The following is a 26,485-nucleotide window of genomic DNA, read 5'->3' as shown; positions in this document are numbered from 1 at the left end:
TGCTTTGCGTTCCGTTACTTATAGTCCCATTACTCGAATTAAATCAAATAGATCTTGAAAGTTGTAACGGTAATACAATATCTTTTTGGCAGGCTAATTGTTGGCTTTGCCAATCTTCAATTGTGTCTGGAATCCATTGATGGTAATAAAAGCCCACAAAACACTCCTCAAATTGTGTTTTATCCAATAATTTAACTCGTGGAGCCTGCAATGTTCTTTAGGCAACTATACAGATAGAAAATTTAAAAGGGGTGCCACAGAATAAGATGGAAGCTAGAATGGAGTCAGAAGGGTCACGAAAGGGCACAATGGAGTCGCCGCCACGACCTGGTAGACTTCCCCCCGTTGGTGTGGTTGCCCCATAGACTTCCACCCAGTTAGCCCAGGGCCCCCCAAACGAACTCACAGCAGGTCGGCATCACCGTAACAGCAAGAAAGTGACCAGGAGATTATGGCCATGGTTACGCAAATGATGGCTAAAATGAAAGTGGGCCAAGCCAAGCTGGTGGAACTATTGGAGGTGAACCATGACAGCATCAGTGGTGGATGTGTGAGGAGCGCAGCAGGAACTGTCAGTCATAGGTCAGGTCAGGGTAACAGAGGGGGTGGGATATAGCTTGCGGTTAAAGCAGCAGATAGGGTAAACAGGGGAAGAGAGGGAACACAGAGCAACAGCAGAAAATAGAAGTGAAAATAGAGATGGGGGGGGGGGGAAGCCCGTCATGGCAGCCAACACCAGGCAGGTGGACACATAGTATGGTATGAACGGGGAGCAGGGGGTCCAGTTCACGGAAGCTTGGACAGACTCTCCCCAGGGAGGTGTGTGGTGTGTGGTGTGTGGGGTGTGGGGTGTGGGGTGTGTGGTGTGTGGTGTGTGGTGTGTGGTGTGTGGTGTGTGGTGTGTGGTGTGTGGTGTGTGGTGTGTGGTGTGTGGTGTGTGGTGTGTGGTGTGTGGTGTGTGGTGTGTGGTGTGTGGTGTGTGGTGTGTGGTGTGTGGTGTGTGGTGTGTGGTGTGTGGTGTGTGTGTGCATGTATATATTGTTGTGGGTTTTCGCCCGTTCGGCGTGCGGGCGACCGCCTTAAGCTAAATTGCGGCCGCGTGCGCCCACCGAACGAGTAATCTAGTCGCAGCTTTTCGGATCAACGCTGAAACCCAGCTACGGGTGTTAACCACACCATAAACCAGCCAACTCTTCTGTCCACGCGCTACAGGGTCGATCGCCGAATTGTCTATGTACCTAATTATTTGCGCAGACAAAAATGCCGGGGATTTACACCTCAACGGAGCCTGCACGAAAACGAGCCGCTTTAAACAGCTCGTTCCGTTTGAGATTGCCGAGCGATTTTATATTGCTAAGCCCCGTCGGACCAGATGTACGTTTTATTGGCTATTAATCGGCCACCTATTTATTCCGAACGCAATTATGGCAGTCAATGGTAGGAAAGGACGCAACGAGCAGCTGACATTTCAACAATGGCGACATTTATTTTCACACATATGCAATGAATGGGGGGGGGGGGGGTGGAACATGACACGAGCAAAAACCTCCAGCCGATATGTATTACGTACATGCACCTACAAAAATTCGATACAATATTAATCGGACAAGTGCTTCCCAAGTTATGGCTATTTATTTACCAACCAATGACAAGACACGTTGCGTGGGCGTGGCCGATGGGGAAGCTCAGCCGCTCCCCATTACGGGTTACAACGTACGGACTTCCGGAGAGTGATGACTTCATGTATTCTAATAATTTCTCGATTTCTTATGCGCAATTATAGATAAATAAAATGCCGCAAGTTATGATCGTTTTCATATGAGACGGTGCATAAATTTCGGTAACACCAGAGTGCTGGTTTGCTCCGAACCAGGAAGTAATTTTTCTCTCTCTTCTCTTCTCTTTTTGTTTTTCCTTGTGACGACATTGAGAAAAGGCAAAATACGTTGGCGCTAATTGAATAATTGGCCATTAAAACCTAAATTGCGAATCATTGTAACTGTGATATGCGAACTTCCACGCCACGCACGTACGGGCATGCGAGAGCGAAGAAACGGCCTGTGTGGTTGTTGTTTGTTGCTTGCGGTTGGAATATTCATTAATTTTTTTACGGGCACGTACTGGTATATATATATATATATATATATATATATATATATATATATATATATATATATATATATATATATATATATATATATGTATATGTGCGTGTGCGTGTGCGCGTGCGCGTGCGTGTGCGTGTGCGTGTGCAAGTGTGCGTCTATATGTGTGCGCGTATATGTGTGCACGCGTGTGTGTATGTGTGCGCATGTGCGTGTGCGTGTATGTGCACATGTTTGTGCGTGTATGTGTGTGCGTGTATGTGTGTGCGCGCGTCTATGTGTGCGAGTGTATGTGTGCATGTGTGCATGTATATGTGTGCACGTATGTGTATGTGTGCGTGTGTGCGCACATGTGTGCGTGTATGTGTGTGCGCGCGTATGTGTGCGCGTGCGTGTGCGCGTATGTGTGCGCGTGCGTGTGCGCGTGCGTGTGCGTGTGTGTTAGGCACGGAGCTGCCAGATCCCGCATACAGCGCCGAGTAACGAACCTCCACGGTAAAGATTTAATGGCCGAAACCACACGGCACGTGTGTCGGAGAGGGAACGAGCGTGCAAGGAGTGTGAGTGCGTTATAACGGACGAGGACAAAGGACGTTTCTGGAGGAGCCGCCGCTTGCTCGACACGTGACATGGTAGGGAGATTGAAACCCCGTTCAGCGGACTTTCACTACATTCGAAATAAATAAATAATTCACCGACTTACTCGAAATAAATAAATAATAATTACGGGCAATATTCTGAAGTCGATTTCCGCAGCAATCACGAGACACCGGAACTACCATCGTAATCATGGTGTTTACACTCCTCATTATACATGTAACGCACGAATGTACTCCTTTTACATCACCGAACTCTCCAACGATTTATATACTTAAAACACACGGACTCGTCATGGACACACGACAGCATGTGGAGGGATAAGCACACCTGTCCAGCGATAACTGGTTCTGCTGATATCTCGAGCGTGTACTGGGCCTCCATCAATTCCTCCACATTCAATAAGGCCAAGCATCCAGCACCGCACATCCAGCACAAGGTACAAACCCGCAACAGTCTCCGTAACATCACCATGGCCACAATGAACGGCAAAAAGAGAGAGAGAAAAGTGGGGGGGACAAAAAACAAAAACCGGTCGGGTCTCCCAAATTCAAAAACGAAGCCCACAACGGGCTGGAGTTGATGCAGTTGATAGCGAGGGATGTACCATTGCACGGCGTTTAGGAGGGGGTGGTGGGAGGCCAGGTACAAATACGCTCTTAATGAAAGTATTAATAAAACTACGTGTTCGCAAACATCCCAGTTTATTATATCGTGTTAAACGTCTACAATTGATTTGTTGCAACATGTATGCAATTAAACGAACTTAAGAGTGAGGGGGGTGGTATTAAATGCAAAATGGAATGTACCAAAATTGCCAGAACTGCGGTACAGTCGCACGTCACGTGCACGTGCACGTGCACGTGCACGAGCTCGCGCGAGACCGCATCTGAACATAATGTTGATCTATCTATAATTCCAGCTGTGTGTGTGTGTGTGTGTGTGTGTGTGTGTGTGTGTGTGTGTGTGTGTGTGTGTGTGTGTGTGTGTGTGTGTGTGTGTGTGTGTGTGTGTGTGTGTGTGTGTGTGTGTGTGTGTGTGTGTGTGTGTGACCGCTGTTTCTCGACAACCACTGGTCCGATCTAATTAAAACTTGCCAGGTGTATTGCTGAGGCCCTGAGTATGTGCCTTTTCAAGGTTTGATATTAATCGGCCAAGTGGTTCCCAAGTTATGGCCATTTATTTACCAAACGAATGACAGGACACGTTGCTGCGTAGGCGTGGCCGTTGGGGAAGAGATCCTCAGCTGCGTTCCCCATTACAGGTTACAACGTACGGACTTCCAACTAGTGATAACTTACTGTATTGTAATAATTTCTCGATTTCTTATGCGCATTTATAGATAAACACAATGCCCCAATCCATTTATCATTTACGAGTGCGAAGGAACGGCCTGTGTGGTTGTTTGAAAGTTTTTGGGTTTTTTTGCAAGTACGGGCACACGAGAGCGAAGGAATGGCCTGTGTGGTTGTTGTTCCTGGCAAGCGGTTTGAAAGTTTGTTTTTTTTTGCATGTACGGCCATGCACGTACAGCCACGCACGTACGGGCACGCACTAGTATGAATAACTAGCACTTCGTACAACACAAATACCTCAGCCAGTACAGGCCGAACAGTTAACATTTTGTATCCCACTGACAGGTCGGATCTGGATTCGGACTTGAACTGAAATCTAATCGGCTTGTGTCGTGTCACCTAACCAACTCATCCACCAAGTTGTCACAACCTATCCGCAACTTTTTGAGACATCGTGATAAACTGTACATCATTTGTGGCTTCATCTCCTAATGGTGAAGAATCACTTAAAAAAAATCTAGTAACCGGATCTGGATCTTCACCAAAATGTAATCAATTTGTCCTTGCCCGGTGGTGGAAGTAAATATATTACATTGTCATCATAACTGGATGTCTTAAAGTTTTATTTCATCAATTATTTACTTATACAACAATAAAGATTCGAACACCAGCCGAATCAACCCAAAGACCTGTAAAATGGAAGCATCATTGTGTGCTTGGATGCTCAACGTTTAAAAGGAGAGGGTGCGGACGAACGAGTACAAGTTGGCAATGTGAATACGAGCTTATGATTGGCCAAATAGCTTCTTGCATTGAATTCCTTGGAAGAGAACATGTGTTATTAAAATGGTTAATTTACCATTGTGTACTCTTCTTCGCTATATCTAAACAGGTATACACAAAGATTTAAAACGTAATCTGGTTTCGAACAATCAGGTTAACAAACCACAGCCAGGCATTTAACCATTTGCAAGTCATGGCTGAACAGGCTAACTTAGAGATCTGAGTTTTGTGGCCAAAGTTCAAATCCTGACCCAGCTCGAAACCGTTACCCCAATGTTTCGCGTGCAGGATGACGAATCGGCGTATGAGCCATCCTACGGATGGATGTTAAACTGGGCATCCCGTGGACGTTAAAGATCTCACGGTGTCGTTCGAGAAGAGGTGAGTTATGGCAGGCGTCCTCAACAGTTGACGTCATGCATCGCAGTTGCGACCCACACAGGATTACAACACTTAGCCAATGAAACTGCCTGGGCAGCCTTATGCACGTTATGGTGTGAGATGGATAAACCATCAAACAAGCCATGAGCTCATAACTTACACCAATAGCTGGTTGGTTTCATTCGGTGACAGTGTGGGAATCCTTTCAAATATATTTGTTAAAAAGAAAAATTCATTTCACGTGAAGGGTCCTAATGTAATTTTAATTTAAGCAAGTCTGCCCATATTAGCAGGAAAATGAAGAACTAGTCGTGCTTGCGAAGGAATAGTGGCAATCTATATCGGTGGACAGGTAGGAAAATGCATTGAAAGCAAGAAACTGCCGCTTTGGGCTCTGACGAAGGGTCACCGTGCCCGAAACGTCAGCTTCTCTTTGCTTCCCTAGGAGGTAAGCGTACCTCAATCAACATTTATTTTGATTCCATCCATTGTTCATATTGGCTGCTTTGTTGTACCATTCATTTCTGAAAAGCAGGAGAATCTGTTCACGGTAGCCATCTCACATCGAAGACAAGTTAATGTTGCTGTAACATTTGCAAATGTAAGATCACAAACTGCTGTAATTAATCTTTCACTTTGAAAATACACTGCAGTTAATAGTGAAAGAGAGACCATCGCTCCAGAATGGAGAAACACTGCACACCAGCGGATATGAATGTGAACCGGGAGGAAATTTGATGGGTTGATCTTATGGTGGTAGTACTGTAGTCCCAGTTATGAACAATCTCGACGTCCGTGAAAAAGGGAGCAGCACTTTAGCTCAGGACCTCCCAGAGACTCTGGAGGGTGAAACCATCTCGTAGTTTTTCCACTGCTAGCCCCAGCTCTTCGGAATACACTGGCTCATGATCTTGTTCCTGAAACAAAAGGGTTTCATTTCAGAAACTCAAAAGAGTGCGAGGAAGGGCAGGGGATAAGATTGAATGTGAATTAAATAAACTAGTGAAGAACCCGTCCTTCAGGAGAGGTTTTTTTTTTTTTTTTTTTTTTTTTTTTTTTGTATACCTTGGTCGAGGCTCGTATGAGAGCTAACACACAACTCACAGCAAGGAGGCATGAGACAAGAGGGGCGGGAGTGGAAGGGACAAAACATTGGGGAACAGACACAGGTGAACTGTGGAAGGGAGAGGGATGGGGATGGGACGGGGAACATGGCGAGGGGAAGATGGACATTAAAGGGACTTTCAGGAAGGAAAGCAGGAGAATTGAAGGAAGTGGGCTTGGGTGGATTATCGGGGGTAGAAAAGATCGAGGATTTGGATGGGGGAAGATAAGAGGTGGTGGTGAACAGCTGTTTTGAAAGCCTGAAGGGAAGAATGGGAAAGAATAGAGTGAGGAAGTTTATTCCAAAGGCGGGAAAAAAGAGGAATGAAAGAGTGAAGATGAGCAGTGATTCGTGATTTTGGTAGTTTTACCAGAAGGGGGTTGTTGGCGGACCTTGAGCGCCCTGTGGAAATGTGGTTGGGACAAATCGCAGAGAGAGCAGGGGGGCAAGGCTGGAGAGGAGTCGGTAGAAGACAGAAAGACCACCGACCAACCTGCGGTGATTGAGTGAGAGGCCCAAAGACTCAGCTTCATTGCGGGAGATGCCAATGATCTTAAAAGCCCTGGTTTCGACAGCGTGAAGTCGAGAAAGGTGGGAGGCAGGAGCACCAGCCCAGAGGGGAGAGCAGTACTCCATCAGGCTACGGACAAAAGCTTTGTAAGTGGTCAGGAGCTCAAGAGGGCCGAGGAAGGACTTAGCACGACGGAGGATTCCCAGTCGGCGACTGGCTTTTGAGGCAAGGTTGGAAATGTGACTTTCCCAGGAAAGGTCATGGCAGATAGTGAGACCCAGAAGCTTGAAAGAAAAGACTTCTTCCAGAGGATTGTTGAGAAAGTGGATGGGGGGGTTTTGTAAACGGTCCTTTCGAAGAGACATAGTGAGAGTGTGAGATTTGTCTGGATTGAAAGACATGTTCCACGTGTTGGACCAGTTTGTGATTCCCCCAGAATGAGGTTAATTCCCCCAGAATGAGGACAGGTTGATTTCCCCAGAAATACAGACGGGTTCATTTTCTCAGAATTACGCACAGGTTAATCCCTCCACTTCTCCGATGTTGATAGTTTTTATGCAGAGAACTGTCTTATCTTATAATGATTTGCATGACTGGATCCACCAAGTGGCACTACAAAACACACAGATAACTGGGGTCCTCCCCCACCCAGAACCCCAGGCTCTTAATTTTTTTACCCCATAAAACCATCCCATGCACGTGCAACCACCAGTTTTTAACTCATTCCATCCAGTGGTTCAGGAATGTATATAAATCAATCAAACAAACAAACAAACGCAAACATGTACTTCTCAAACTAGAGAGATCATAGAACATGATACCCTGTGCAGTGATCATATACATATATATATATATATATATATATATATATATATATATATATATATATATATATATATATATATATATATATATATATATATACATACATACATACATACAAGAGGGCCTTGCCATTCATGGGGGTTACATTCTTGAAAATCACCGTGAACTACAAATCCGCAAACTTTGGGGGTAATGGGGAAAATAGGGTTATGGACTTGAGCTTTATAATTTGTCCAAACTTTATCCTTAATTAACATGTTTGTGCATTGTTGCCTCTGCCACTGAAGGTGAAGGAGGTTATGTTTTCACCCCTTTCTGTCCGTTTGTTTGTTTGTGTGCAGAATGTCTCAAAAGTTGTGGACATTTTCGGATGAAACATGGTGGACAGGTTGGGTGTGACCACGACAAATTGATTCGACTTTGGTGAAGATCCAAATCCGGATCCGGCTACTAGAATTTGTTAAGTGATTCTTCACCATTAAGAGATAGGGCCAAAAATGATATATAACACGATATCTCTAAAATGTATTGGGCCAGATATGTTCTCGTGGATCAGGCATTATGGGGCAGAGGTATGCGCTTTACCGAGTGCCCTTCTAGTTTTTGTGTTGTTTTTATTTTCATGAATAAAAGTTATTAAGAACACAAAATAAAGTATTATCATTTTTATTATATCATATGCAGCCCTGCACATCAGTGGATGTCGAATATTATTATATATAAAAATAATTTAATTTTGGGTTTTACCACCGTTTTCCCCAGCAGCTATTACATCACCCGATCTAACATGTGACATTAGTTATTTGTACCTGTTGTATATATCCATTATAACGTTCTTAAAAACATTAAGTTTCCTGTTTGGAATGATTTTCAATTTTGTTTGATTGCCAGACAGGCAGATAGAGTAAAAATATTATCTTACTCCTCTCTGCACATGTGCGATCAGGTCGAATTCAGAGTCAATATACAGTAAAGCGGCAGACTTGACTCTGTATTCATGTTAAAAATATTACATTTGATATAGGTAGCCTGTTCCTCGATCGTGTGTTCTTCGTGTGCACGTGGGTTTGGGGTGGATTAGCGGGGGTAGAAAAGATCGTGGTTTTGGATGGGGGAAGATAAGAGATGGTGGTGAACAGCTGTTTTGAAGACCTGGAGGGAAGAGTGGGATTTTTGAAGAGAGTGTGGGAGATTGTTCCAGATCATTTGCCTAAGGTCATCTTCCATTTGCTTGGAAGTTAGCTAACATCACCTTCATCAACAAAACTTGCTACTTGTATTGGTGTGAGCAAAAAAATCACTTCCTTTTCTCTGCAATGCTCAGTGCTGGATGCTTTGGTTTAAACCTTCGCTTAAAAAGAGTGAAATGAAACATTTTGAAAATCTCAAATTATTCTCACTCAGATTTCATCATCACCGTAATGCATATTGTTAAGTTGTTTAAATTTTTTTAAACAAGATGATGTGTAATACTGGCTACAACTGAGTGGCGGTATACGATACACATTTACCAAGAGAGAATTGGGGTTTTTCTCCCACACTGAACCCCCTCCTGCAGATATGCTACCCAGATAGAAACCACACCCTCAGGCCTTATAAGCAACATGCAAAATTTAGTTGGATCAATTGTTTTTTTAGTTTTTGTATGTATATATATATATATATATATATATATATATATATATATATATATATATATATATATATATATATATATATTGTTGTCGATTTCCGCCCGCCGGCGTGCGGACGACCGCTTCTAGCCAATGGCGGCCGCTCTCGCCCACCGAACGGACAATCTAGTCGCAGCCTTCCGGATCAAACGCCGGAATCCTGCTACGGGTGTGTTTTGAGCACACCACAGCCTAGTCAACACTCTACCCACTCCAGGGTCAATCGCCGAATTGTCGATATACCTCATTAATCGTGCGGGCAGACTACCGAGAGACTGTACCTCAACGGGGCCCGCTTCAAACGAGCCGCTTAAGCAGCTCGCTTCGTTTTGGGATAACCGAGCGGGGTATTATCGCGAGACCCCGTTGGACCTGATTCTATTATCGGCTATTTAAAAGTCAGCTATTATTCCGAACTCAATATGGCAGTTCAAATTTATGGAGACGAATTTATAGGGGAAATAAGAATAAAATAAAACAAACAAAAAAATAAGTTTGGGCTAAATTTGGATTTTTGCAAACTAAGGGGGTGGGTATGGACAGAGACAGGCAAAGGCGATAGGTTGGGAGGGAGACAGTAGGGTAGGTCCGAGCCCGCCTTCTGTGTGGCCAGCCCCACTGCACTCCCTCCACGAACCTCCAGAACGGGATAAGAGGCCGGCCAGCTTCACCTGCTGGCCTGTTTTTGCTACAAGGCCTGTACCGGCCAGCTTCACCTGCTGGCCTGTTTTTGCTGCAAGGCCTGTGCCGGCCAACTTCACCTGCCGGCCTGTTTTTGCTACGACGGCCTGTGCCGGCCTTGCCATGCCTTGTCTGCCTGCCTCTGCCTTGACCCCATGCCTGCAAGCCCTTGTTTGCATCTGCCCCATTCCATCCATCACCATGTGCACCAGGATCATCGCGCAAGTTGCAGGGACTGCCCTGTAGGCAGCCGCACCACGGGACTGCATTGAGCAGCCTGTGCACCGCTCATTTGTGTTTGCTTGCGTCAGTACCATCCAGTATTCTGCAGGGACTGCATTGGTGCAGCCCGGGCACCGTTTGTGTTCACTGCACTCATTTCAGGGGGGAGGCCTAAGACTGCATTGGGCAGCCGGCCACATTCCCCATTCACACCTGCATTTGTTTCATGAGCCAGAGACTGCGTGTGAGCAGCCTGGCTCCCTACTTTTTCCCACAGAGCCCATCAGTCCTGGGCCATGGTTTAGTGTAAAATTTATAAGTTAAGGTTAAGGTAAATTGTAAATTGGTTTTGCTCCCTCTGCATGTGTGTCTTAGCGCCGGCAATTTAGTTAAGTCATCTGCATGAGTGGGTTTGTTTAGTTAGTTACTCAGCCCGTAGATTATTTATTTTTGGGACACCAATACACTAAATGTCGCACTCAGGGATCCGAAGATAAAATGTACTAGGGGAAACTTACACATGAAGGCACACGAAAATTCGACGACTCGGGACGAGTCTGTAAAAAGGGGAGGGGGGTGGTGCTACGGCTGTGGAAATTCGCAGAGCACCATATAGGTCCTTAGATCAGTTATGTCGATAAGTCTGTGTTCAGATAGATTTCCCCACCGATGTTCAACGGGCAATTATTCGTGTACCGAGCTGTGATCTTTGAGGTAGCCGTTTTTCTTTTGCTATCGTTATTTTGGACCAACCGCAACACCAACCACAACCACCTTCTCCACAACGCCAACCACAACCACCTTCTCCACAACGCCAACCGCATTTCAACCACAACAACCACCTTCTCCACAACGCTAACCACAACCACCTTCTCCACAATGCCAACCACATTTCAACCACAACAACCCCCTCCTCCACACCTGCCCTCACACAACCACCTTCTCCACAATGCCAACCACAACCACCTTCTCCACAATGCCAACCACAACCACCTTCTTCACAATGCCAACCACAACCACCTTCTTCACAATGTCAACCACAGCCACCATCTCCTAAACCACATCTCCCCCAATAACCAACAACGAACAACATCGCTTCACCTTCAAATCCGCAAACGCCGCCATCTTTGCGCCAGCCACGGCGAGTTCCCAGCGAGCAGCGTTGCTGCAAACAGATGCGGGGGCTTCCTCATTGTGCAGGGCCGGTGATCTCCACAACGTCCGCTCTCCTTTGTTGGCGCCAGGGACGGTGATTTCAACCACGTCCGCTCGCTCCGAGCTTCGCCTCGAAATTCGGATCAGGGGATCGAGGGGGGCGGAGCCAGTGGGGGTCAGAGGTGAGAGAGCGGAGATCAAACCTCACCTCACGAATCCCATATAACAGCGTGCAGAGCGCCGAGTCAGTCAGTCGGTCTGGGTTTGGAGTGGTGTGAAGAGCAAGGTCCGAGTCCAGTGGAGGGCAGTGGAGGTCTGGGTTCGCCGAGGAGACGGGAGCTGGGAGCGCAGCCAAGCCTGCCGTGCCGCGCAGAACTGCGCGTTCGTGTGCGGGACGTGGGGAGAGCCGGAGAGAGGTCGCCAGCCAGCACCGAACGGTCCGAGGTGATCGGGCTTCGGGACAGTCCGAGCGGCGCTGAGGGACGGACGGGCTCTTAAAGAGAGCATCAACTCTAAGAGAGCAAAAGACCCGTTCGTTCCTCTGAGGCGTTGCCGGCTGGGCCCGAATCACCAGGCCGCCCAACAAGGCCTGGGCCGAACCGGGGTCACGCCAGCTGCCGTGAGGACGGGACGTCGTGGGTCACCCCAGCGAGGAACCACGAAGGTGAAGGTAACCAGCCCAGCCTCTCGGAGCTTCTGCGGTCATAACAGCTCCGTGCTCATAAAGACCCAAGATGTCCAGTCTACCCCTCATCTTTCCTTGGGTTTTTCATTGTTTCTTTTGAATGAACATTGTGGTGCCATGTCTTTAGGTAGAACTGATGTTAAGTGCAAGTGACTGCACATAATAAATATACACGGTTGTAGTCTTTGTCTTGCTCACGTCTTGTCCCTACCCCCATTCATTGCATGCTTGTATATCTCTGCATTGCTTCTTTGACCGTATATGTGTGCAAATAAATGTGCTTGTGTGAATGTTAACCCGTTTGTCGCGTCCTTTTCCTTTATTGAACTTCCGTATTGAGTTCGGAATAATAGCTGGCTTTTTAATAGCCGATAATAGAATTGGATACAACGGGGCTTTCGCGATAATACCCCGCTCGGTTATCCCAAAACGAAGCGAGCTGCTTTAGCGGCTCGTTTTCAAGCAGGCCCCGTTGAGGTACAGTCTCTCAGTAGTCTGCCCGCGCGAATAATTAGGTATATCGACAATTCTGCGATTGACCCTGTAGCGCGGGTAGAGTGTTGACTAGGCTGTGGTGTGCATCCAAAACACACCCGTAGCGGGATTTCGGCATTGTTCCGAAAGCTGCGACTAGATTGTCCGTTCGGTGGGTGAGAGGGGCCGCCATTGGCTAGAAGCGATCGCCGCACGCCGGCGGGTGCAAATCTACAACAATATATTTATAATATATATATATATATATATATATATATATATATATATATATATATATATATATATATATATATATATATATATATATTGTTACGGTTGTGGAAATTCACAGATTACCATTCAGGTTCGCCGAAGATCAGTTATGTCGATAAGTGTGTGTCCAGATTAGATTTCCCCACCAATGTCTAAAGGGCTTCATTCGTGTGCCGGGCTGTGCATCTTTGAGTTAGCCGTTATTCTTTTGCTATCTTTATTTTAAAACGAACAATGTCTCCTCACCATAATCTCCACGGTGCCGCCATCTTTTCGCCAGCAACGGCATCCACAAACGAACAACATCTCCACCGACAAACACGACGACTTCCTCGTTGGAGCGAAAGCTGGTGATTCCTACCACGTCCATGTTTGACGGCAAGATCGGATCAGAATGACAAAAGGGGCGGAGCCAGCCGGGGGTGAAGGGTCGAAGGTAAAAGACCAAACACCACCCCGAACCCGATAAAAGGCCGGGCTGAAACGCCGACATCAGTGGTTGAGGGGAGCTGGAGTTCGGAGTGGAGGTCTGGAGTTTGGAGCCTGGAGTCCAGTCGGGTCGAGCCTGCAGTGCAGTGCAGGGTTGTTGGTCAGTGGAGGTGGCAGCGAAGTCGCCAGCCGGAGAGAGGTCGCCAGCCGGAGAGAAGTCGCCAGCCAGCGACATAACGGTCCGAAGTGATCGGGCCCCGGGACGGTCCGAGCGACGCTGAGGAGTGAGCGGGCTCTTAAAAGAGCATCAACTCCAAAAGAGCAAGGCCCGTTCGCTCCTCTGAGGCGTCATCGGCCAGGCCCGATCGACCAGGCCGCACGGCAAGGCCTGGACCAACCGAGCCGCCGTTATACCAGCTACCGTGTTGATGACGAGACATACGGAGGGTCGCCGACCGAAAGACCCATCGAGTCGTCTCCAGGGCGACAAGGTAACCTGCACGGCCTCACAGAGCTCCTTCGGTCTTCCAAGCTCCGAGGAACATTAAAGGCCTACGGGCCCTGTTCTCCCTTTTCTTTTCTGGGGTTTTTGCATGGAAGTCTGTGGCGCCTTGTCCGGTAAGTAGAATTGTTGTTAAGTGCATGTACATAATAAATAGACAACGGCTGTAGGTCTTTTTGCTCATGTCTTGTGCCTTACCCCCATTGCTTGCACATGTGCATGTACAAATAAATGTCCGCATTGTTTGAATATTCACCTGCTCGTTGCGTCCCTTCCTCCATTGAACTGCCATAATTTTGTTCGGAATAAACAGCTGGTTATTAATAGCCGATAAGATAATCGGGTCCAACGGGGCTTGGCGATAATAAACCGCTCGGCAATCGCAGACGGAAAGAGCTGCTTAAAGCGGCTCATTTCCACGCAGGTCCCGTTGAGGTACAACCTCTCGGTAGTCTGCCCACACGAATAATTCGGTAAATCGACAATTCGGCGATCGACCCTGTAGCGCGGGCAGAGCATTGACAAGGTTGTGGTGTGGTTAAAAACACACCCGTAGCTGGATTTCGGCGTTGATCCGAAAGCTGCGGCTGGATTGCCACGGTCGGTGGGCGCGTGTGGCCGCAAATTAGCTAAAGGCGGTCTCCCGCACGCCGGAGTTGCGAGAATCCACAACAACATATATATATATATATATATATATATATATATATATATATATATATATATATATATATATGTGTGTAGATTCCTCCCATGCTCTTCTTGCCGAAAAAGCTGCATAAAGCAACCATGAAAGGTGACACAAGGTAAGCCCTTTTCTGTTTCAAACCTTTCCCAGCTGTGGAGGAACTCTGGGAAGGGTTTGAAACAGCAAAGGGCCTACCTTAGTCAGTTTTCTTGGTTGCTTTATGCAACTTCGTCAGCTCGAAGAGCATGGGAGAAGTTGATTTATTTATATAATCCTTGCCACCTGGGTTTAATTGATTAGGTGACAGCTGATTGGTTATTCCCTCCATTCACAGGTGAGAAAGGTAGGTGTGTCTTTCTTTATCATATAATTAAAGAGAAAGCACACTGAGCATTAAAAGGGAGGGAAAAAAAACTTTTATTGGGCCTGACGTTTCGGGAGCTGTGTTGCTTCCATCCTCAGAGAAAGTTATGAAAAAGGTTTACATTTGAAAATTCAGTTTGTATTATTACTGTCCTGTGTGCACATGTCTGAGTGCCTGAATGGCTGTCATTACACCAACGGGGTTGAGGATGAGTTGAGAGGAAGGAAGAGAAGTTTGTTTTGGTGTGTTAGCTTCTGGATTAGAGCCAGAGTGGTTGTTGTTGTGGGCTTGCAATGTTTGCGTAGGGCTTGGTACTTTAGGTTGAGTTCAACTGTTGATTGAGCGGTCATCAGACTACCATGCCTCAATAACCTCGTGGCTTGCCTTGGAGGGGCCGTCCCCATTACTGTGGCTTATTCCCACACAAAGGTGTGGTTCAGGGTACCGTTTTGTGTGGTGATGGCAGAGGAAGTGTTGTGTCAAGCTTCTGTGCATTGGTATTCAGTCAGTCTGGTGGCCAACATTTTCCCTGTTTGACCCGCATAATGGGTGGTGCAGTCATGACAGGGGATGTCATAAACCGTTGGACATCTGTCTAATCTGTCTATTTTATTTTTTGGCTTTGGTAGCAATGTCTGGTCAGATGACCGCTCAATCAACAGGTATGTTGACCTCAACCCAGCATACCAAGCCATACGCAAACACCGATGCAAACTTTGCAAGCCCACAACAACAACCACTCTGTACACAACCTTCAATCCAGAAGCTAACATGGTGATCCAAGCTTCTCTTCCTTCCCCTCAACTCATCCTCAACCCCAGTGGTGGAATGACAACCAATCAGGCACTCAGACACGTGCACACATCATCATAATCATCGTCATCATCATGGTTTTCCGACCGTTTCCATGCTTGCATGTGTAAGCCAATTTTTTTTTTTTGAGTTTTAAGATCATGAAACACAGGACAATAACAATACAAACTTAATTTTGAAATGTAAACCGTTTTCATAACTGCCTCTGAGGACGGAAGCTCGACAGCTGTCGAAACATCATGCCCAATAAAAGGTTTTTTTTTCCTTTTAATACTCAGTGTGCTTTCTCTCCAATTTAATATGACTCCTGAACTGCACATGTTTCAGAATATTCATACATATAATCGAGAATGGCACCTCCACCAGAATGAACAGTTTACATTTTGTATCCAGTTTACTGAATACAAAATTTTGTATCCGTCCGTCCGTCCGTTTGTGATTCGTCATTCGTCCGTTTGTCCGTCATTCACTTCAGTAATGAAAAAAAATTCTCGAATGCAGAACCCAATCTTCACCAAAATCGAATCATTTCATCGTGTCAAACGCCCAACCTGTCCACCAAGTTTCGTCCGAATCCATCCATAACCTTTTGAGATATCCTACTCACAGACAGACAAACGGAGGTGAAAACAAGACCTCCGTCCACCTTCGGTGGTGGACGTAATAAGCAAATATACCGACAAATTCATTTTTTTATAATATGGATGACTTGTGAGGGAGGGAATACACAAAGACGGCAGGGAAATGTGGGCCGGTCGGTTTTTGTGTGAGTGCGTGTGTTGGTACGTGTGAGTGTGATTGTATTTGTGTGTGGATGTGTTTGTGCGTTTGAGTGTATTTCTGTGCACATATCACTGAAAAACAAAACTATGCAATAAAAAGTGCTTCATGATAGTTGTAGTACTTTTATACCGACAGGGATAACTCAAAAAAATCCAGTCCATACATCATCACACGACATTCTTGATTTGTATTTTGTAGCTATTCAATGATAAGGATGTCTTTATAATTGATTCGCTACCAAACATAAAAACAAAGAATGTCCTGTGATTGATTTTGTCTGTTTGTATGTTACCCAGTTTGAGCTTACCTTGTTACTATCAGCAAAGTAAGCCTGTGAAAACAAAAAAACAATATTTATTAATCGTGCAATTACATAAATACAGGATGTCTGTTTTTTTTTAAATAATTCTGGAAACACAATCCTTGTTTTCATGATATAAACAGTGAAAGAATTTTGAATATGACAATTAAAAAAACCTGTATTATGCAGCCAAGCATTCTTTGAACAAAACCTGGCCACATTGCGCAAGATCTTTGTATTTATTTATTTATATTGAATGGACATGATTTGTACAGTCAAAATGTCTTCGAAGGTCCACATTTGGGGAAACTTGAGGGATGGGGGAACACAGTTCTGCACAATATCCAAAGCTTAGGAACTTTACATGTAGGTCGTCCACCACATAATGTACACGTCAACATAATCATTATTATTAACAATTGTGATTGAATCTTCTTCTTCTTCTTCTTTCATATGCAGCATAAGGCTGTGGGGTAGCATCATTGGTTGAGGGCTAAGTTGTGCCGCTGATGCAGTGTCCCCTGTAGGTTAGGGCAGGAAGTTGTAATTTGACCATCGTGCCGGCGACAGCTCGCCTACTCTTCACAAAGGACACCGTAGGATCATTAACATCCACCAACTAATGCCTGCAGATGGTACGACAAGTTTAACATCCATCTGAGGGACCGGCCCACACATTGATGAATCACCCTGCCCATGAAACACCAGGATAAATAGTTTATAGCTGGACTGAGGTTCAAATCCAGGCTCGACAGCTTGGAGGCGAGCGTGCATACCTCTAGGCCATCCTGCCAGCTCACTGTGATTGAATGAAAATTCATAAATAGCTGAATGACCCAAAGTCAAGATATGTACTCAAGATTTTGTATCAACCAGATGGATGCATACTCAAAGTGATCTGTGTTACAAGAGTTTTGATTCACAGCCATATGACCGCACATGCTTCTTTTATTCTTTCGATTTTTAATTTACAGTATGAAGGTTGGTCACAGAATACAGGTACACGGTTTTCTATTAAGTTTGGAGGATTATTTCTGCAGTGCTGCCTCTTCATTAGTAGTGCTGCAGTGATCGTCCTGCATTGCGTCGAGGACATGTGCGGACTGGCATTACATGTGGAGAAGACCAACAGATTATCCTGTCCCTAAAGTTCAGTTTATGACAACAATCCAATCGTGACATGGCATTTCTTATGAGAACCAGTTCGGTTTTTCAGAAGCTAAGATTGCAAATCCTTCAGTTCTTCTTTCAGTGGATTTGAACCCACAACCTCCAGGATTGTGTGGTTACAGCGTCCTCACCACGAGACCATCACTTATGCACAAAAACTTTTTAATATAGGAGAGGGCATTAAGGCCCAATTATGCATGTCACATTCCATCAATAATGATAGGTCTATTCCACACACTGCAATCTGCATTATGCGACAGATAGCGGAACAACCAGGGACAGCTGGACAAAAAAATAGCATTATAGAGGAATAGGAATATCAATAAGGGAACAATTACCAAAATTAAGAAACTGGGTATGACACGACTTACCACAAAAACATCTGCCTGTCCGTTTGAATCAATTTCCACGTCATCTTGCGTTTCTTGAACTGTAACTTCCTCCAGAGGCTGAGGCTGAAATGATGCCGTTGGCATAACAGAGCAACGTCTCAAATTTATGATTCCAAAAAACGACAAATGCCAATTCCACTTTTTGAGAGCTTCCAGCAGCTTAGCTATATGTTCCATTGGTAGTACATGAATGTCAAGAAATATAGTTCTATAAAATGCTATACACGCAAAGCAGTTTTATACAAAAAAACTAGAAGGGCACTCAGTGGAGCGCATACCTCCACCCCGCAATGCCTGATCCACGAGAACATATCGGGCCCAATACATTTTTGAAATATCATGTCGTGTATCGTATTTGGCCCAATCCCTCAATGGTGAAGAATCACTTTAAAAATGAAATAATTCTCGTATTCAGATCCGTATTCAGATCTTCACCAAAATCGAAGTAATTCGTCATGGTCACACGTCCAACCTGCCCACCAAGTTTCATCTGAATCCGTCCACAACTTTTTGAGATATCGTGCTATATATTAGTTTAGCCCTATCTCTCAATGGTGAAGAATCACTTTAACAATGAAATAATTCTCGTATCCAGATCCAGATGTGGATCTTCACCAAAATCGAATCAATTCGTTCTTTCCACACACCCAACCTGCCCACCAAGTTTCATCCAGATCTGTCCACAACTTTTTGAGATATCCTGCACATAGACAGACGAACAAACAGACAAGCCGGTAGGTGGCGATGGGTCGCTGAGCATGGAAACTATAAGATATAGAGCAAAATGGATGTCAAATAGCGGATAGGTAATCACCTTAAGATTATGCATATCAAATCTCATCCAGTTCCATCCACTGATAACTACTCGGTATCCATTTGAATGAAAAGTACCGAAAATGCGGTTTGAAATCGGAAATCCCCAAAGTTCGAGAGGGTGCTGTGGGTGAACAAAGATCTAAATCGAAAATCCGGCTCGATCGTTTATGCACAATGTATTCCAGATGATTAGTGTGAATTTTCCTGACCATCCGACCATAACCCTAGGAGGAGTAGCATTTGGCGCGAAGGCACCTCCAGCTCTCGCATATTATCGATTTTTGCACTAATTGACCTTTGACCCCTGACCTAAGCGAAATCGGTCAATATGTCCTGAGGCAAAGTTGTAGTACTCATTGAGTACCATGAACCTGCAAAGTTTCATTCGTATCGATGCACTCACCTGGTCGCTAGGAGGCCTTCAATTTTCGCCATTTTTCACGCATACCCTAATTGTAGGGGGCGCTGCGGGTAAAGTATTCCATATATCACAAAAATCGGAATATATTTGATAGAGCATCACCTGTAGATCATTCGTGCCAAATCTCATAACCCTACATGGGATAATGGCTTTCGGAATTGATTTCGCGTGAACGGTACCGACTTTGAAGGTTTTTCAGTTGTTGCGAGGGAACCAAAGCGTCCCTAGCAACCATCACAATTTCCAAAGCACTAGGTCATAAGATGTACCTACCACCCGAGTTTGGTCAAAATCCACCCACGTTTACTACCAATTATGCTGATGACAAACGAATAAACATCCAAACAAACAGACAGAATTACTGACAATAAGGGTCACCTATTTCAGCGACACAACAGACAGGGGTGAAAACATAACCTCCTTCACTTTTGGTGGTGGAGGTAAAAAGGTTTTTTTCAAAACTCGGGATCCAACATCTGCACTGTCTCACAACATGATGGGACTAAACTCTAGACATGAAGTAAGAAAAATGGTGGAATTTTGTCTCCCCTCACATTTTTATTCTTTTCGGAAGTGATTATGGCAGTGGTCTGTGACACTATCTGCCGCCCAAGTAAAGGAGGAGGAGGAGGAGATTGGGACGATACTCTGTGCAGAGCATTTGTGCTGCTTTAGCAGTCTCCTTGGCTATTGGGCACAATCCTGGACGGGTCGCCACTCTGACACAGTGTAATAAATGTGTAATAAATTTGTGTAATAAATGAAAGTTTTTGTGCGTAATTTCGGTTTTTGCTGGACTTTTCAAAGCTGAATAGTGTAAAAATACAGAATGGTTTTCCTTCATGTATGCAATTCAAATAAAGGGATGAGCAATTTGCCCGGTTTTTGTTATTGGAGTTGTCGTTGGTTTGAAGATCACGTCTGTTGAGGTAATGTATGTGCGACTGTGAGCCATGTGTACAACGGAAATTGTGTATCTTCTTGACAAATTGCTCCCCTCACCACGAATACTCCTCTGGGAAAGTCTCATGTGTTGTACTGTCAATAAATTAATGTTTTTGTACATCCTTTCGGTTTTTGCCCGAGTTTTAACGGCTGAATAGTGTGAAAATACAGAAGGGTCGCCCATCATTTTGACGAGCTTTTCTGCTCATAATACTGTAAAGGATAAAATGTTGTGGAAGCAACACAGAATTGTGACAACTGTTCGGCTTTGCTCCAAAGGTGAATACAATTATCAATATAAAGAATAATGTACAGCAGAGTAGGACTGTCTGAAGGCAGAAGCACAGCTGCTTCTGTACCCAACCTGTCTGTACCTTTTCCTCATTCTCAAACTGCACACCAAATATGGGGTTTGTGGAATGGACACGATGTAAGGAACGAATTTCCTTCACTGCTTCTTGCAGCTTTTCCACGGGGTCGATGCGGAATCCCAGCACATAGCCTCCACTCTGAAAGGCATATTCTGTCAGCAATTAAGGGTTAACACAATAAGAGGCCATGTCCAAAATGGCATTTAAAAAAGGCATTTAAAATCTTCCATGTTACCATCTTAAATATTATTTCCGAGTTTGTGGTTTCGTGTCGCGCTATCTTCGACTTTGTTCTGCGCTTGAGTAATGTGATATTCGGCTTACATTATCTCAAAGACCATATGAGGTGCATGGTACAAAAAAAGTAAATAAAATGGTTCTGAAACAGTGAAATCGTATTATATATTATTTCCGAGTTTGTGGTTTCGTGTCGCGCTATCTTCGACTTTGTTCTGCGCTCGAGTAACGTGATATTCGGCTTACATTATCTCAAAGACCATATGAGGTGCATGGTATAAAAAAATAGTAAATAAAATGGTTCTGAAACAGTGAAATCGTATTCCACTTACTGCATTAAAGTAAAATTACTACTGATACTCTGCATCAGTTCCTTCCTCAAACACACCCACCCCAACATGTCGCGCAGAGCGCGGGTTATGCTAGTACAAAAAATATACCATCAGAGATGGGGAATCCCCCACCATTGAATGAAAAAGGTCATACATATTCCAGATAATGAGGGTGGTGAATTGGAAACAAGACACCATTTGGTCATCATCTCAAAAAAGTTCCCCAGGGGTGAGGAACCTAGTAACCAAAAATAATTGAAATCAGATAAGCGGTTTTCCATTTATTACAAAAAACATTTTTTTCAAGATGGCCGCCCCAGTCGGCCATCTTGGATCCGGCCACGCCCAAAATCAATAGGGTTCTTCCTTTTCAGGTGGTTCATGTGTGACCCAAATTTCAAATCGATATGGCGAACAGTTTATGAGTTATCGCACTTACAACTATAAATGTTGACGCCGCCCCAGTCGGCCATCTTGGATTCGGCCACGCCCAAAATCAATAGGGTTCTTTCTTTTCAGGTGGTACATGTGTGACTCAAATTTCAAATCGATATGGCGAACAGTTTATGAGTTATCGCACTCACAGCTATAAATGTTGATGCCCGGATGGATGGACGGACGGACGGACGGACGGACGGACGGACAGCCGGACGGACAGCCGGGAACCCTGGGTGACAACAATATCCCCCTTCCGCCACGCGGCGGGGGATAAAAAGTAACAAAGTACATGTTTTCAAACTCAGAGAGAACATGTGAGAGTGGAAGCAACTCAATATTAAAATAAATAAAATACCTCCTTGGGTTCCTCATTTTCTTGGAATTCCTCATCATATCATTCATTTGCTTCCAACTATCATATAACATGTACAAAAATGGCAAAAAGAACCCCAAAAAGTTCAGTCCATCTTTTTAAATGCCATTTAATCCCAATTCCCACCTCTTCCTCGTTCTATCTCCTCTCAACCTCCTAAACAGTCACAAGTCACTCAAACTTTTGGGGCTCACTATCAGACATGATCTTTCTTGAGCAAACCAGTTCTAAGTTGGCCTCCAAAGCCAGTTGATGACTGGGCATCATTGCGTCTCCCCACCTTCGGAACCCTTGGGGTGTGTTCCATTACCAATAAGCTTGTAGAGCACTCGCTAAGCGACTTGAGCACTCAAGCAAGCACTCCAACAAAATGGTTGATAAGGAACGGCTGATTTGGCAAGCGATAACAAGCTGATTGGTAATGGAACACACCCCTGGTTTGGGGGGCAATTAAGTCACGACAACCTTTTCCTTATGACCCCTAGTCCCTTTTGCAAGTTTTGCTGGTTGAGATTGTATCAGTAACGACCGAATTAATTGATGTTACACAGACGGATGGCAAAATGCATATTTTAGTGTGATGACAGGGCTCACGGGCTGACAGGGGCCCCACTGGGCCACTATTGAGTTTTGCATGGGGCCCCCAAATGACTAACGCCACTTCGGCCTCCACTCATTTGTTCCTCTTTTTTTCCCCTTCCTATGAAACCAACTTCCACATTCTCTTCACTCCCATTGTTCCTTCCAGGTTTTCAAGACAGCTGTTCATCACCATCTCAGATCATCCCCTATCCAAAACCATGGGGAACAAACCTCTGTTAACCCTCCCCTCTCCTCAAGCCCACTACCTTCCAAATTTCCAGTTTTTCCTTCCTAAGGGCTTGCTTCTGTATCCATCTTATCCACCCCATGCGTCATTCCCTTCCTCATTCCTCCCCACATCCCATATTTGTCCAAGTCTCCCTCTATATTTTTGTCCTTCAACCCTGCTGTTGGTGTGTCCCCCCCCCACCCACCCCCTCTCTTTCTACTGTTCTTGTTCTGTTATGTCCTGGTTTGTTCTATATTCTCACTCCTCCACTCCTCCACAAGCCTTGACTTTATATTTTAAAAAACCCTTTTCTCTCTCTTTCCCCACCCCACAACCTCCCTTTTGTGCAGGTAATATATAAATGAACTCTTGTGTCCTGAAGATCTCAAAACAACAGCGATCAATCAGAAAGTGAGGACATTTTTATCCCCTCCATTAATCTATTGATTTCCACCTCACAAAAAAGGTAAAGTTTACCTGTTTCAGCTGCATTCAACGTGATTGGTCACAAATAACGGTATTCGAATCACATAATGTGCAATGTGCGTGCCCAGAGGAAAAAAAAAAACTACATCCACACTACTCATCATACCTGTTGGGTTGTCTCAATGACCAGTGCAAGACCGAACTTTGAATCTCGGAGCTTTACTGAGCGCTACAAAAAAAATAAGAAAAAATAATAAAATTCCAGGAAACATCACTAATTCAGAGATCCATTTTAGAAAGAAACTGCTTTTCTTCCTCCTTGCACCTTACAATATCAAAATCATGGAGAATATTCACTATGGAATTGTTTCAAAGTACGTACATTACAAGGTTTATCAAAAAGATAATATTGTCTGTTGATAATGGACAAGACGCCATACGCCTTCTTGGACGTGAAGTGGACTAATGGATGAAATGAATGAATACAAAAGTTATTGTTTCACTTACTGCACAACAATAATTATGCATAAGCTCTTGTAGGAGCAGAGTATAAAAGTTATAATTAACACAGGTGTGTGTGTGTGTGTGTGTGTGTGTGTGTGTGTGTGTGTGTGTGTGTGTGTGTGTGTGTGTGTGTGTGTGTGTGTGTGTGTGTTTGTGTGTGTGTGTGTGTGTGTGTGTGAGTCATTTGTTGTCATCTCCAAATGCAGGTTTCAGAAGGTGGAACAGAGCCCTTCCAGGTCTCGAAGTATCCACCTTCGTGTGCGTGTGTGCGTGTGTGTGTGTGTGTGTGTGTGCGTGTGTGTGTGTGTGTGTGTGTGTGTGTGTGTGTGTGTGTGTGTGTGTGTGTGTGTGTGTGTGTGTGTGTGTGTGTGTGTGTGTGTGTGTATATATATATATACACATACCGTATATACAATGAGAGAAACGCTGAATTTTGTTCCCGTTTTGAGACGTCAAATCAAATCGTCTCCTCCCGAAAATTGGCAGGTATTTAATTTACTATCGGGAAGGTGGATGGATGTACTTTTCGTTATGAACTAACTATTATCTATTGTGAATTTTGTGGGTGAAAATGGCCAGGACACACCCGATGCTCTTAAAACAGAAGTAAAACCATAACCACTTTCATTGAATAAGAAAGTAAAACCGCCTACCACGTTCATTGAAAATTGTGATTATCGACAGAAAAATGTTTCTTTTATCGATGGAATGAGCAATGAGGTTTCCTCGCATTCATTCAGGTGAGCAATTTTTTTATCCTTTCCTGACTTGCACTTCATAACCATCCCCTACGCACCTTTATTTGTGGACAATGGAAGAAAAAAAAGTCCAAAACTAAAAAGCCAAAACTAAAAAAAGATTGCTATCTTGCTTGCCTTCCTTTAAGCCTTATCCTTAAAGCCAGCAAGCTACTGTTCAACAGTGCAAAACATTTAAACGGTGAAACAAAGATGCAGATTTGCATAACATTTGAACAGTGCAAAAAAGATGCAGATTAGGTTTGCTCTTGAGTTGAACAGTCAACAGTGCAAAAAGACACAGTGTTGTATTCGGTAATTTTGCAGGTTTGCATTTGAAAAGTAGAATGAAAGATGCAGGTGGTTTGCTTACCAGCATACTTTTCTGATCCAATCACTCTCGGCCTGTAATCAACTTCAAATTGTCTAATTGACTCAAATTATATTCCCATCCTCAAATTGTCAAGCTAAGATTTTTTTTCTTTATCCACTGACTCACAACTCAGTCATCAGGCACTACTGAGCAAAAATTGTACAGCTACCCACCCTGTTTGGTGGAGTCTTGCTTCTCCAAATAAAGTAAAATAAAAGTAAAGTTATTCACTCTCCTTTTTAGCAGACCATCAAGTGAGATTGTACCTGAAAATCAGTTTGTGAGCTTGCAAGATCTTACTACATTCCGGTGGGCTGCCCAGTTATTGTTCTACGTTCATTGGATCCACCAAATATTATGAATGGCACCCGCTGTACAGTCTACCGAATGAGCCCAAATGTGATTGAAGTAATCCTGATTAATGGACCGGCAGCAGGAAAACATGCATTAATTCCAAGGATACCACTTATACCATCCGACAGTGACCTGTCATTCAAGTTCCGTAGATTACAATTTTCCTTATGACCTTGCTTTGCCATGACAATAAACAAAACACAGGGACAGACGTTCAGCATAATCGGACTAGATCTGCGTTCGCCTGTTTTCTCACACGGAATGTTGTATGTTGTGGCATCAAGAGTTGGATCAAGATCAAAGCTGCACACCCATGCCCCAGACAAGAAAACGAGGAACGTTGTTTTTTTAAAATGTGCTGCAGTAGACGACTGAAGAGACCCATTCGTAACAAAATTGACTCCACAGAAACCATGAGTAACCGATATATGCTTTCATTTATGAATTACCCGTCAAAGACGGGTACTTTGCTCGTAGATGTATATATATATATATATATATATATATATATATATATATATATATATATATATTTATATATATATATATATATATATATTTATATGTAATTTTAATAAACAGGAATAGATTCCTGCATGGGGCGAGTGTGAACAAATTCTGACTCAACCTGGGACTCGAACCCAAGGACCTCATCACTTATGCGGCGACAGCCCACTGATGCATTCACGTGTGTGTGTGTGTGTGTGTGTGTGTGTGTGTGTGTGTGTGTGTGTGTGTGTGTGTGTGTGTGTGTGTGTGTGTGTGTGTGTGTGTGTGTGTGTGTGTGTGTCTGCATGCATTCACACTCAGAGTTCGCACGTGATTACAATTTGTAGGTAAGGCATGCTGATGTTGAATGCATCGTTCAGGTTGGCATGCCAGACAAGTCGCACGTTGGTTATGAAAAAGGTTCCAAGGTTTCCCTGCAGGCAGAACAAGTCACTGATTGACATTGCACATGGACTAGTCAGTTCACATATTACATTTTGTGAGCCCTCCATAAGTTTCAAACGTTTCACAAACATGCAGTCATTACAAGTTGTTGTATGAGAACTGACGGGGGTGTGTGAGAGCAGAATTGGAGGTGTGAGAGCTGAAGTGGGGATATGAGAGCTGACGGGTGGTGTGATACCAGAGGCA

General features: G+C 44.3%; 2 protein-coding genes across 3 annotated transcripts in view; both read right to left on the bottom strand.

The window, feature by feature from the left end:
- OS9 (OS9 endoplasmic reticulum lectin) overlaps positions 1-3,329 on the bottom strand; it is a 28,802-nt gene extending 25,473 nt beyond the window's left edge. The window contains exon 1 of the mRNA XM_085851022.1: positions 3,033-3,329. Coding sequence (XP_085707148.1) covers positions 3,033-3,176 — 144 coding nt within the window. The 5' untranslated portion in view covers positions 3,177-3,329. The remainder of the gene's footprint in view (positions 1-3,032) is intronic.
- A 1,274-nt stretch (positions 3,330-4,603) lies between these two features.
- The window catches only part of BBS5 (Bardet-Biedl syndrome 5), a 36,173-nt gene continuing 14,291 nt past the window's right edge, over positions 4,604-26,485 (bottom strand). Inside the window, exons 7-12 of one of the 2 annotated variants that reach the window (XM_085851029.1) lie at positions 26,173-26,268; positions 23,544-23,606; positions 20,764-20,898; positions 18,187-18,270; positions 16,652-16,675; positions 4,604-6,078 (exon numbers count right to left, since the gene is read on the bottom strand). In XM_085851029.1, the coding sequence (XP_085707155.1) occupies positions 5,977-6,078; positions 16,652-16,675; positions 18,187-18,270; positions 20,764-20,898; positions 23,544-23,606; positions 26,173-26,268 (504 nt within the window). In that variant the 3' untranslated portion in view covers positions 4,604-5,976. The remainder of the gene's footprint in view (positions 6,079-16,651; positions 16,676-18,186; positions 18,271-20,763; positions 20,899-23,543; positions 23,607-26,172; positions 26,269-26,485) is intronic. The other variant, XM_085851030.1, reaches the window with a different exon arrangement.

This window comes from Eptatretus burgeri, chromosome 13, assembly GCF_056783735.1.
Source record: "Eptatretus burgeri isolate ZD-2024b chromosome 13, Ebu_testis_v1, whole genome shotgun sequence".
Classification (NCBI taxonomy): Eukaryota; Metazoa; Chordata; class Myxini; order Myxiniformes; family Myxinidae; genus Eptatretus; species Eptatretus burgeri.
This window is presented reverse-complemented; position numbering and strand designations above follow the sequence as displayed.